The sequence below is a fragment of the Eulemur rufifrons genome, chromosome 28 (genome assembly GCF_041146395.1).
Source record: "Eulemur rufifrons isolate Redbay chromosome 28, OSU_ERuf_1, whole genome shotgun sequence".
NCBI classification, from domain to species: Eukaryota; Metazoa; Chordata; class Mammalia; order Primates; family Lemuridae; genus Eulemur; species Eulemur rufifrons.
In genome coordinates, this window is record NC_091010.1 from 49419773 (window position 1) to 49433921 (window position 14149).

The following is a 14149-nucleotide window of genomic DNA, read 5'->3' on the forward strand; positions in this document are numbered from 1 at the left end:
CTTAGGAAAATATTTCTAATTTAATGTAAAGTGGGAAAAAACAGGATCTAAAACTGTGTGTACATTAAGATTAAAGTTGTGTTTTTGTGTGTACACACGCGCACAGTATACACAGGTACACATGCCCGGGCACAGCACTGGAAAGAAACGCTCACTAGTTGCTCAGAATGGTTATCTGAGTGGTTGGTTTATAGGTAATTTTTATTTTCTTCTTTATCTTTTTCTGTATTTTCCAAAATTTCTACAGTATACTATCTTATTACACAAAAGTCACAATCTAATACAGAACTTAAATCTTTTGTATAAAACATATAATTAAAAATACAATTTTAACTTATTCTTTTTCTAATTCTGATACTATTGTTCCTCGTCATTTAAGAACCACAAATTAAAACTAAATGTTATCCTACTCTGCCTCTGAGGTATCGTAAGGTCCAGTTTCAGGATAGCACCTTAAGTCAGTAATTTTGGTGTGTGTTATTTTAAATAAAATTGCTATCTTTGTAAATACCGCTCAGCATTACTTTTTAAAAAATTAGCAAGTTGGAGTGCATGTTGATGTGTGCACATGCCTTGCTTTTATTCTGAGTCTCAGCCTTCTCTGTTCCCCGAATTTCCGAGGGCAGTTGTGTGGGAGAGGGGGATAGAGCACACCTGTGTCTGCACCTGCCACTAACACACCCGGCGCTTCCAGACCTTGGCTTCTTCCTTTGGCTGTTGTTGGACAGTCAGACTGTTGTGGCTTGTTGAGGGGGCATTTGGCACTCGAGGAGCCTGCTTCTCATTGATTTTCGTTTCTATCAGTCAGAAAATTAGGATATTTTTGTGAGGACTGAAGTCAATGACAGGTTGAAAAGGAACGATTCATGAGAATTTGGCATTTTCTAATTTCTCCCAGGTAATGTGTCCTCAGTGGATCACCAAACGGAAGTCTCGTTCATCCATGTCGTATCACTTTGATTCCAAGCATTCTTATTTAAACACCTTAATTACTAGTGTGCGTTTGTCTATCCATTTGAAGTGTAATATCAAGTTGTGTTTATATCTATAGAAGTAGAAGCATTTAGCCCATCCCAGATGTCAGAGAAGATCCTTCTCAGGCTGCTAAAGCACCCCAATGTCATCCAAGAACTGAAGTATGATGAGAAGAACAAGAAAGCACCAGAGTACTACCTCTACCAGCGCAACAAACCTGTAGACTACTTCGTTCTCATTTTGCAGGTCAGGAGAATTATTCATTCCTTGTTTGCTTTCGTCAAGTACTCACCTTTTTGGTTCTGAGGAGGTTTGGTACAGGCGAATGGGTGTCAGGGTTTACTTACTTAACTTTTTGCATAAGGGGTAGCCTTATGCATGGGAGAGTTCTGTCTCCCTGTTTTCATATCTGAAAAGTAATTCTGATATAAATGTCATCAGTTACTTTAATTTGCAATACTGAAAGGCACTTAGTGATTGCTGAGGTGCTGAGTCAAATGAAGAATGGTGACTTCAATGGTTAGAATTTTCTGAAGAGTTTGGGAAGGTACCTGTACGTGTCCACGTCATGGTGGGTGTTTGAAATTTAAATGTTGTGGATTCCTTGGGGTGTCTTTTTTATCATTTGTTTTTTTCCGTCCCTCATTAGGATTTAGTCTTATACACCTTCATAGAGATATCTTAGTCACTCTTCCATTAACATTGTCAAAATAATCCATTTATTTTTATTCCTGGTTACTAACTAGACTCTGTTTTACAGAGGAACTGATACAATAATTGCAGCCTCTCAGAGCAATGGTAACTAGTTCCTTCTCACTATAACATAATCTGCTGCATAAAATGGGAAGGTCAGTTCATTCTGAACCCTCTTTGAGGGGCTTTGGTACTGGAGTCAACAGGAGGCCTTGTTACATCACTATTTCACTTAGTAGAGCGTTCTCCTTGGCATGGGGGCCAAGGTGGGTTTTACAATGAGTAAAATGCTAGTTTTATTAACTTCTTATACCTCTTTATTGAAGAATTGCTTTTATAGGAAATCTGAGTTTATTTCAATATAAGAATTTTAAGGGTGAGCTCTGTTGGCCAGGGGAAGTGTGAGAAAGTCTGAAAATACCCTTAAGTTTTCTCATTTCTTGGTGACTTCTTATATATGAATGGGAGTTATTATTAGAAGAGTACAATTAGTACTTAGCAGGCCCTAAAATTTACATGAGTCTAGCAACACCCCAGTTGTCTAAATGAATTAAGAAGGTTCTTTTTTGAAAATAACTCCTATCAGATGTGTAGATGTCATACTCCGGAAAGTGTGTGATCCGTGTGTGGCCCCATGTTTGGGCAGTATTGTGGTGTCTGAAAGCCAGAGCGAGGGGTGGAAAGATGCCATGGATTAACTGGTTACCTGCCATTTTCTTACAGTCTGTCTTAGAAATTTCTGTTCACAGGTTTGCTAATTTAGTACCTTGATTCTTCTGCTAACCTTAGTCGTCTTACTTGATTGTTTTTCTTTTTCTCTGGAAATACCTAAGCTCAAAATTCTGAGGACACTGTTGGGAATTTATTTTATTTACTGCAATGAGGGAATGTAACATTCATGTTTCTGATAAAAACTGGATGTGAATATTCCTTAAGCCTAGAGAAACTGAATTACATTAAAGACCGATACAGGAGAATTTTGAGGATTGACATTGTGAATTTCAGCGTTAATATTAGAAACTTTGGTTTTCAATCGTCTGTTTCTACATAATTAGCTTTAATGACGTTGTGATTCAGTAACACTCTATTGCTGTATAAGAAAACCATGGATCTAAAAATAAATTTTACGGAAAAGGGACTGCAAAATCCCTGTCCATTCTTTTAAATAAGGATATTATTAGGCTGGGCGTGGTGGCTCATGCCTGTAATCCTAGCACTCTGGGTGGCCGAGGCAGGTGGATTGTTTGAGGTCAGGAGTTCGAGACCAGCCCGAGCAAAAGAGCGAGACCTCATCTCTACTAAAAATAGAAATTATATGGACAGCTAAAATATATATAGAAAAATTAGCCAGGCATGATGGCACATGCCTGTAGTCCTAGCTACTCGGGAGGCTGAAGCAGGAGGATTGCTTGAGCCCAGGAGTTTGAGGTTGCTGTGAGCTAGGCTGACGGCACGGCACTCTAGCCCAGGCAACAAAGTGAGACCCTGTCTCAAAAAAAAAAAAAAAAAAAAAAAAAAAAAAAGGATATTATTGATAAGGCATTTTTCTATATGTGCCCATATTTGAATATTCACGTTAAATATTTACATAAATGTGACAAGTTTTTTGAATTGTTGAACCAATGATATCATGAGGGTTTTATAACTAGTGTGTATGCTTGATGAACAGGACCTAGGGAAGTGTTTAAACTGTAGAGTTTGCTGAAAATGACGGTCTTGCAGACTAGCTGATTTTTCTGAGGTATCCAGAGAATAACAAAATAAAATACCATCACACCGTCAGTCAGTCTGGCAGAGCTACTATCCTTACGAAGCATATTCCACCCTAAGATGTCACCAATCCAACGCTAGAAATTCATTCCAGGTTATTGAGCACGTTTCACTGCATGTCATGAGCATTAAATCAGAAGAAAGTGGCAACGTGTGCCTTCCCTTCCTGGCTGCAGTGCCAGTGAGATGCCTTCTACACGCTCTAGAAAGAAACTCTCTAACTAAGTGATGTTGGGAATATAATTATAAGTAGAAAGATCATTTTTTAGCTTAAGCCCTAGATGAAATAAAGCCCATTCAAAGCAAATGATTTAAGTAAACAATTAAGAGAATATTTTGTACGTTACCATATACGTGCCTTCTACTACATATGTATAAGAAAGCTGAAACTTCAAGTGTCATCTGAAGAAGTAGGTGTTTCAAATACGTTGCAGGATCAATAAGGGCAATGAAAAAAGCACAAAAATCACGGGGAAACACTTTATTGGCTCCATATACCTTAAATAACTTAACAAAATACATATATAAAAGTAGAAATGGAGAGGAATTTTGATGGAAGTGTTTTTCCACCATCATAAAATAGTAAGCATACCCAGAAAAATTGCTAGTTTTAAATTGCATAACTAATAAAATTAACAGATAGAGAAAATTAAACAAAAGCCAGGAAAATACACTTTTTATAAAGTTTACATCACTTGCATAAAAATTGATCATTTACTATGTCACAATGTACATTCTAGTAAATATAAGAAGATGGAAATTTCATAAAACCACATGTATAGGCCCTGTGCAGTGGCTCACTCCTGTAATACCAGCACTTGGGGAGGCCCAGGCAGGAGAATTGCTTGAAGCTGATTTCAAGACCAGCTTTGGCAACATAATAAGACCCCATCTCTGTAAAAAAAAAAATTAAAAAATTAGTTAGGAGTGGTGGCATGTGCTTATAGTCCCAGCTACCCAGGAGGCTGAGGCAGGAGGATCACTCAAGCCCGGGAGTTTAAGACCAGCCTACCCCCAACACAGCAAGACCCTCTCTAAAAAATAAAATGGAAAAAAAAAAAAAAAAAGCCTCACAACCCATAAATAAAATCAAGATTTGATTCTTTTAAAAGATTAACAAGATTAATGTTCTATTGGCATAATTAATGTAATAAAAGAGAAGAGACAAAAAGTTTTCTCCTTGCCCCCCCCGAAAAGCAGCCAGAATTAAAGGATTTGCTAGGAAAAAATTCAAACTTTAAATAAATCATAATTTCTATATTATACAAATAGAACAAGTTGGTATGATAGTTGCATTCTTTTAGGCTAATACGGGCTTAATCTTAAAATCTGATAATATTATGGGCCAGTCTCACCTGTCAACATTGATGTGGAATTTCTAAATAAAAAGGTAGCAGAAAAGCAACAACATACTGAAGAGTTATTCATTGTGTTTGTGACTAAATTGGGTTTATTTTAGGAATGCAGGGCTAGTTTAATACAGGAGCAACAAAACCATTAATCCGACACGTAAAAAAACAAACCTGTTATGCTCTCATATCAAGAGATGTCAGAAAGGCAATTGACAAAGTTAAACTTCTTGGTTTTTGAAAACAAACCAGCCCGGCACAGTGGCATATGCCTGTAGTCCTGGCTACCCTGGGAGGCTGAGGTGGGAGGATTGCTTGAGGCCAGGAGTTTGAGACCAGCCTGGGCAACATAGTGAGACTCCATCTCTAAAAAGAAATAACTGAAACAGATAAACATTTTTTTTTTGTTTGTTTGTTTGAGACAGAGTCTTTCTCTGTCACCCGGGGTAGAGCATAGTGGCGTCATCATAGTTCACAGCAACCTCAAACTCCTGGGCTCAAGTGATCCTCCTGCCTCAGCCTCCTGAGTAGCGCTGGGACTACAGGTGCACACCACGATGCCTGGCTAATTTTTCTATTTTTAGTAGAGACAGGCCTCGCTCTTGCTCAGGCTGGTCTTGAACTCCTGAGCTCCAGCGATCATCCTGCCTAGCCTCCCAGAGAGCTAGGATTACACGTGTGAGCCACCCTGCCTGGCCCAGATAAGCATCTTTATAAAAAGCTATAGAGTGGACAAAAAAGAAAGAGTGCTGTGAACGAATCATATCCTTAAACTGTCAGCCTCACATCTAAAGAAATCCTTGTTTACAAAGCTATCTATGCAAATATGTTATAGCAAATTTATTGTAAAATAGTAGAAATAGTTCATATGTCTAGCTAATCAGAGTAAGATATGATAATGTGAGGGATCATTATGAAGTAATGGAGGAAATGGAATGCATATAGAAAATGTCAAGTAAAAAAACAGCATATGCATGGTAATCCCAACCATTAGAAGCCATTTTCCCAATAACTATAGAGTAATAGAGGACTGTATATGTGATTGATACAGTTGGTATTTTACAGGGAAGGATTTGTTGGTCCTTTGGGGAGTGAGATGTCTAAGCAAATAAAAAGTAGTGATTGTTGTTCCACAGCAAAGCAGATTATGATTTAGTAAATATAAGGAATAATTAAGATGTATATAAGAAAACATATGAAACTATAAAGGAAAACAAAAGGAATAGCTATTTTCTTTGCCAATTATATAATCGACAGAAAGGGATACATTTTTTTTTTTTCCTGGAGCTAATTTTTCTTGTTGATATCATGCCTCAAGATTCCCTCCTTCCTTCCCTTCCTCATCCACACTGTTTTGAGAGCTTGTGATACGCATTCAAAGGGATTTTGCCCTTCAGAGAGGAATTGTTCTCTGTGGAGGTGGCGCTCGCATCTTAGAATTCATACAGTTCTTGACGATACTTCTTAGTATTGTTTCACCTGCTATTAGAAGGAGAATTTAAGCCTTCAATACAAAACCTTATCACGGATTCTTGAGTTGCATGGTCTATTCGTCCCAGTGTAATAATGGATCCTTAATCTTGAGTATAGGCAATACACTCATTTTGAAGAAAAAAATCTATTTGTACAATCAGCACTGAACCTATATTTTAAAAAATATGCTACTCAAAATGTATCCATATACGACTAGGTATAAGCTCCTTTTGCTTAGAACTCTCATATACAACTATAAACCAAAACAAATTTTCAAATTAATACCAATTTCTAAATGTGCAGACGATACTGTTTGGCTGATCCGAGAGCAGCACTCGTCTCGGGGGTGCTGGGTTGCGGGCTCCTCTGCATTCAGCACGCCTGCGCCTGGGTGCCCAGGACGGCCGAGCCCCCGGCCCTTGCTGAGCGCGAGCTACCTTGATGTTGGTGCAGTGTGCTGGGCTGTTACATTCGACCTCCACTGGGTATGACTCAGTTATTTCCACGTTAAGTCCCTCGCTGTTGCCTACTGTCTAGCTCAGTGTTTCTCTTGCTGTAAGGTGCATAGGACTCACCTGGGGTCTTGTTGAGATGCCGCGTCTGCTTTGTTCTGTCTGGGGCGGAGTCTGAGATGCTGCGTTTCTGACAAGCTCCCGGTTGACTGAGTAGCAGGGCTTGGCTGCGATGATCCAAGTAGCACAAGTTGGCACCAGGGTGACTAAACGCTCAGGCAGGTGCTGGCACTGACATCTGGTGGCAGAACTTGGTTAGAAGATGGTCAGCCAGTCGATTCCAAATGTGTGTAAGTTAATTTTTGACTATCAAAATTTTGAAAAAAATGAAACCTTTAGCAAACTTGCAGAGTCTGAGGGCTCCGTTGCAGACTCCAGTTGAAGGCGTTGCTGGAGAGCGCTGGATGCCAGCGTCACGCCGTCCTCTGAGCAGGGGTCTTTGGGTGCCGCCACCCCTTGCGCAGGGACTGCTGGTGAACTGATGTTCGCGCCCCTGGCGTCTCAATTACCTTCTTTCAGGTGACAGGCCTCCCCTAAATACTTTGTAATGGTGATTTTTAAAAACAAAACAAAGTAAAACTCCACTTGAGAGTGAGCAAGAGAGCAAGTATTGGTAACTGTTCAGCACGAGGCATGAGAGAGCGTCTCCCTGGCACACACTGGCCATTCGGTGGTATTCGCACCGCTGTGTCGTGCTGTGCTGACCAGGTTGAGTGGGATTCCGCTCCAAGGCAAGGAAAGGCATGAGGCATTTAGTACTTTGTGGACAATCAGAAACTTTGGGAAGAGGTTATCTAATACCTTTGTCCAAAGAAAGGTAGGATCCTGTGGTAGAAGCTTCCCCAGGAAGCCAGCTGTGCTTGGTGCAGGGAGGCCTTCTTCCTGATCTGTCAGTTTACAAACACGAGGCCCTGGTTCCCTTTGGGAATGTTTGGAGTCCATCACATGCTGTCCTGGTTTGTTTGTTTGTTTGTTGGTGATATGCTAGAATCAATTTATGAATATTTCTTAAGTAAAATCAGTATGCGGCTTCCTTATATGGAAAAAGTTGTTAACTGGGAAGACACCTAGTTGGTTTTTGAGCCGGGTGAGCCATTTCATCGTGGGGAGGGCCCTAGTTTGTATCCCGGTAGGGCTATTTGAAAATGAACGTTTTGGAACCACAAACACACATAAATGAGTAAGAGAAATGTTTACTAGATGTTTCTAAAACTTGCCTGCCAGAAGGGCTTAACTCCTATAAAGAGGGCTGTAGGGATGGGCTGTTCTTAAAAGCTCTTGGAGTTGTAGAATCATGGAATGTTAGAACCGAAAGAACTGCAGGGGTCCTTTAATCTATTGCAATTTTATAAGTGAAGTAAAATTAATATGGTGCAGTGGTTCCCAAGTGCTGAGATACTTTGGCAAAGTCCTTACCAGTTTGAGGCAAAATGAGAAAAATGCAATTGCAATGAGTTTTTCATAAAGCTACATGTATTCATTTTGAAGACCTGTTATTCTGAAATTATATATTTTCTAAATTTGGGGCATTAAAATGTCTCGTCTCTTATGAAATGATGGTAATAGTAGATAGCTGTGTTTTTAAAAATATCTTTATTTTATGAAGTAAACATTTGGCAACACTGTGTCCCCAGTTTTGGCATAGAGGTGCATTTCACTGGCTCTTAGATTCCAAATGTCTAGGAACCAACTGACCTAGTGTCTATTCTGTAGCCCAATAGAAGTTGACTGGGTGGAATCCCGAGGGAAGACAGCTGACCCTCCCCTGCCTGGAGTCCTGTCCTGAAGGACAGAGGAAACCTTAGCTGAGGTGGCTGTGGTCTAGAGCTTTGACTTTCTTTGCAGCTGTCCTTGTCTAATTGGCAGACTCATGGCCACTGTGCCTGTGAGGCCAGAGCACACAACGTTTCCAGACAGGCTTGAAGCAGTGATTCCCAGACTTTGCTCCTTGCTAGAATCATCTGGAGAGCTTTCGAAAATCCTAACGAGGCCAGGCGCGGTGGCTCACGCCTGTAATCCTAGCATTCTGGGAGGCCGAGGAGGGTGGATTGTTTGAGCTCAGGAGTTCGAGACCAGCCTGAGCAAAAGAGCAAGACCCCGTCTCTACTAAAAATAGAAAGAAATTATATGGACAGCTAAAAAAAAAAAAAAAAATATATATATAGAAAAATTAGCCGGGCATGGTGGCACATGCCTGTAGTCCCAGCTACTTGGGAGGCTGAGGCAGGAGGATTGCTTGAGCCCAGGAGTTTGAGGTTGCTGTGAGCTAGGCTGAAGCCATGGCACTCTAGCCCAGGCAACAGAGTGAGACCCTGTCTCAAAAATAAATAAATCAATCCTAACGGCAAGTTGCCCCCCCCCCCAACTAGTTAAATCAGAATACCTGAAAGTAGCAGCAAGACATCAATATTTGGGCATCTCTGCCCTCGAGTTTGCTAGGCAGAGGTTCTGAGTGTCAGCAGTACCGCCCCCTGAGCAGCTCCTTCCCGAGAGATAGACAAGGTGTTATTTTCTAGTCTTATTTTAGTAGTAACTATTGCCCTGCAGGTTCTGAGAGTTTGTCAGAAAAGAATTGTGAATTGACACCCATTTGCAAGAACATAGAACAGAAAAAGCCCTGTAACTTACACAAGAAACCATGCAGATCAGATCAACTGGAGATGCATGGAGATGGAGCCATTATGAGGCTCTGTTGCGGTGTCGCCTTCCTCCGGATTTTCCACACGCAAGGTCAGGTTCGGGGATGGTCCTGCAGCCACTCTTGATATTACCAACTACAAAGGCATTTCAGGTAGCATATGCATACATACCATCTGAAGCAAAATCAAGGATTAGCCTGGGACGAAAACAGATGCATAACTAGGAAGATATACACCATCAGCCACTTCCGTTTTTCTTGCCCTGTGTCTCTGAACGTCGCCTTGCTCTCGGTCCCTTTCCCCCTCCTCTGCCTTCTTTGAGCCAGTCTCTTTGCCCCATGCCGCCTTCTCTCCTGCCAGCTTTTGGCTCTTGCCCCTTGGTTGCCACCTCTTCTCCCTTCACGATGACTTTTGTCATGCTGAGTTCCAGGTCCGGAATGGCCTTCACTTGCCCTGGAGCCGTGTCCCCTCCTTGGGCAGGAGGAGGACATCGTGCCTGCTCTACCTTCCCTGTGGGGTGGAAAATCCTCCCTCATCAGTAATGTCACTCTCTGCACCGACCGTCCTTTGTTGTGGAACTCCCCTCTGTCCTGGCTTTCTGTGGTGATGCTGCCGTCTGTTTCTGCCTTTGGTCCCGTCCTGGTTTCTGTGTGGCCTCCTGCTCTCAGTCACCACTGCAGTTGGTCGTTTTTTCTTTCTGTTTGCTGTCTCTCTTCCACTCTCAGATCTCCGTCTGTAGCTCTGACCTTTCTCCCAACCCTCTTTCTTCCATCTCAGGCTTTTTGAGCTGCTTCAAAGGCCCCGGCCACTGCTGCAGCCCCTTCCCCGCCTCTCCGTCTCCTCATCTCCTCCTGGTATCCAGTCCAAACCCTTCGGAGCAAACCTCCGTTGTGGTGACAGACTCCTGTCGCTCTTTTAAATTTCTTTTTCCCTAATGGCTTCACCAAATTATGTTGATCCCTTGTCTGTAGGTTCTCTCGTGGAGCCTCTTTCCAGTCCTGAGGCTCCCAACCCCGCGTGGGTCTGGACTGCTCTTCCGCAGCTCGGCGACCCTCCCTGCCTGCCACCACTCAGGGGCTCCACAGTCTGATCTGCGCACTGGGCTGCCTGTCCTGCCTCGTCTCTGCCTGTCCCCAAGGAAACCAGTGCACCTGGCTGAACGCTGTCCCCGCCTCCAACCTTCCCTCATGCTGTTCCCTTCTCTTGGATCAACCAAATCCTGCTCATCCTTAGATTTTTCCTTCCTGTATAAAATTTGTCTTTATATAAGAATAGGAAGTAAATTGTTTTCTTTGAACTTATCATCTTCATGTCCCTTTCCTCGTGCAGATCTCCTGTTTACCGCTGTGTCGTTGGTTTTCGTGTGCTCTCCGCTCCCCGCTGGACTGCAGGGTCCCGGAGGGCAGGGGCTGTCCCCTCACAGGCTCACGGCCTGTCCCGCAGGGCCCCGCCTGCACCTGCACCTGCACGGGTCCCAGCGCCTGCTTGTTTGCAGGTTGATTTTACCTTCTGGGTGGAGTTTTCAATTCTGATAGCAAGAGAATGGGCTGGGGACTGGGAAGACCAATGTTTCCACTGAGCGAAAGGAAACCTTAAAGAGAAGCAGCAGACAGACTTCTGCAGAAATGATTTGAGACAGGGCTTCCCTAATTGAGAATATAGAACAACCTAATAAGGAATGATCAAAATAGTAGAGTGCATCCGTAGGCGGCTTACTGTAGCACGCTAAGAGCTTGTTCTTTGACTACTAAGTTTTTCAGGTTCCCACTCTCCGGATTTATAAGAGGAGGATAATTGTGCCTACTTGGTAGAGTTGTAAGTATTAAACGAGTTAATAAAACACTGAAGTGTTAGCACAGCTCCTTTTCAACAAACGGTAGCTTAGTTTTCGCTTCCCCGTTGTAAAGGCTGCGTCACGGAGACAGCCCCTCACTGGGGGCACAGTTACAGGGAGCATGAACAAGAGCCTTCTGCCCCTTGGCTGGGAAATCTAGAAGCAAAACTCACTTATGAGAGTATTTAATAGCCCGGAAATTGCATATTGAGCACCTGTCATGAAGGGATTCTAGTGGACCCCAGGGTTAAAGGGAGGAATAAGGCACAGTCTGTCCCGTAAGAATGGATATAGGTGAAGAAGTTATGGACAAGTTAGAAAAAGGAAAGAAAAGGGAAAACCTTAGCGGGGAGAGAGGAGAATTTTGTTCTGATGGAAGGAGACTTGCTCAAGGTGCTTTCCCAAGGCTGTGAGGAGAAAGTCCCAGGGTGCCAAGGCGCCTCTGGGGAGACTGGACAACAAGGCATCGGCCTGCGAGGTGTCTGCTCGGTGGGTCCGGACGCGTGCTGGAGAGACGGGAGTGGGTTCTGCCCCACGTCCGGCTCCTGCAGGACAGCTCGGGCGCCCGTCGCGGAACGCGTTCTTAGCGTTGGGCTAGTGAGATGGAGCAAGGGCGCCACCTGTTATTACTGGAGGGCCCCTCAGAGTCCTAGAACTAAGGATGCTGGGAGCTCATTAAGTGGACTCAGAAATGAAACATCCCATTTATGCTGTCACCTCTGCCTGTCCAGGCAAATCCAGTCTTCGTGTTTCAGATGAGGTAGCCCACCCCTCTGCGTGCGAGGATCACCTGAGGCTCTGCTTCCTTGGGCCTGCTGGGAAAGGAATCGAGACCAGCATCAGAGGAGGGACCAGATTTTGTGCAGAGTGTGCAGGCAGATTCACGCAGCTGGACTGAAAATACCCGCCTTTTCTTTCTACAGGGGAAGGTGGAAGTAGAAGCTGGGAAGGAAGGTATGAAGTTCGAAGCGAGTGCCTTCTCGTACTACGGCGTCATGGCCCTGACGGCCTCTCCAGGTGCGTTGCTGGTTCTCGGCCTCTTAGGGAAGGGCCACGGTTTAGAAAGTGACGCCTCCGCCTGTCATCTTTCTCTCCGTACTGCCAGCTGACCTTACTTATCTAGTTCTTGGACTTTTCACTGACGTGTATCATATATACAAAAAGACTGCACACATCACGTCTGTACTTCCATGAACGTTCACAAACCGAGCACCCCTGTGTGCACCGGCACCCAGGTGGAGACGGAGCATCCTGAACCCCTGAAGCCCCGTCACACTCCCTTTGAGTCATTGTCCCCCAAAGTAACCGCTCACTGGACTCCTCAGCATAGACTAGTTTTAAACTTGTTATAAATGAAAGTACACAGTGTGGAGCATATGGAATCTGGCTTCTTTCACTCAGTGTTATGCTTGTCGCATTCACCTGTGTTGTGTGCCATTCTACTGTTTCTTCTCGTTGCCGTGTAGTGTTCCATTGTGTGATACACAGTAGTGCATTTATCTTTTTGTTGCTGATGGAAATGGGGGCGGTTTCCTGTTTGGGGCTCCTATGAATTGTGTGGCTGTGAACGTCCTCGCACTTGTCTCTTGGTGAACATGTGTGTGTTTCCACTGGGTGCAGAATACCCAGGAGTGGAATTACTGGGTCCCAGCTTATGCACCTTCAGCTGTAGTAGGTCCTGCCCAGCAGTTTCCCAAAGTGGATGTCCCCGTATGTACTCTCACCTGTACTGTGTGGGTGCCAGGTGCTCTATAGCCAACACTTGGTAGTGTTGACTCTTTTAAATATTAGCTGTTTGGAAGGTTTTAATCTGTGGTTTCCCGAGGACGAACGAGGTGCTCACTCTGTATTTACTGCCTGCAGCCAGCTCTCCTTGTTTAGAGAGCCGGCCAGTTGAGTCAGTCGGCTAAGGGTGCGTATGCCCTGGGGGTTGACTGAGTTCTCTGAGCACGATATTCCAAGGTGCCAGCAAGCCAGGCGTGTCCTAGAAGGACAAGAGCATGCATAGATGCTGGTGCGTTTGCTCACTCCTGGGGACGGGGAGGGGACGGGGCTCGAACGGTCCCTCTAACCTCGGCCAGAGCAGGTCAGGAGGGTCTGAGGTGCTGGAGCGCCACCTTGTGGCTAAAACACCAAATGATGTGCTGTGCTAGGAAACCTCTTTTAGAAACCTCAAACCTAAAAATAGCCCATCCTAAAAGAAGGCTGTCACTTCTGAAAACCAGTCTTACGGGGAGGAGACCAGTCTGTTTCTGTGATGCCTCCTGCGCCACCCAGCAGCCTAAGGAACCCAAGGATGTTACATTTAGAAAGCCGGGAGAGGAGAATTCTCTATTTCCAAACCTCCTGTGCCCCAAATGTATCTTCTCGCTATCCTGGTGCAGGTTTTTGAGTCCTGTGGACGCAGTGTCCCCATTGTCAACTGCTGACCAACAGGCCAGAGTGACCCGACTTAATTAGTAGGTTTTTGTTGTAAACTTGAAGGTGATTTTCTGTTTCCACTGCTTCGTGAGAGACACAGGGCAGTTCTTAACTGGGCATGAGAAGACCCGAGTGACAGCCTCAGTTCCGTCACATACAGGTTGTGTGACGTTGAGCGAGGCCTTTGGTTTCCTCATTATGAAAAGGATATGGTAATATCACCTCATGTGATTGTTAGAAGAATAGAATGCAATGACACTCACACAAGCGCTTTGTAACTTTTAAAGCATAAGAGGAAATGTTGGTCTAACAGAAAGGTGGCATGACCGTGACTGTTTTTGGTAACCCACCTCCAGTTAGCCCCCGGTTAGCAGAACCGGATTTATAAGGTGGCTTTGAAAAGAAGGCTAAGAGCGTAAGTTGTACATATTTATTGATAACTGGTTCTTGAAACCTAAATATTAGCCCAGTTCATACTGAACT

At 43.9% G+C, this 14149-nt stretch overlaps 1 protein-coding gene across 2 annotated transcripts in view; it reads left to right on the plus strand.

Annotated features, from left to right (window-relative positions):
* CNNM2 (cyclin and CBS domain divalent metal cation transport mediator 2) overlaps nucleotides 1-14149 on the plus strand; it is a 137413-nt gene that overhangs the window by 112273 nt on the left and 10991 nt on the right. For both annotated transcript variants that reach the window (XM_069461194.1, XM_069461195.1), the window contains exons 4-5: nucleotides 1052-1221; nucleotides 12169-12262. In XM_069461194.1, the coding sequence (XP_069317295.1) occupies nucleotides 1052-1221; nucleotides 12169-12262 (264 nt within the window). The remainder of the gene's footprint in view (nucleotides 1-1051; nucleotides 1222-12168; nucleotides 12263-14149) is intronic.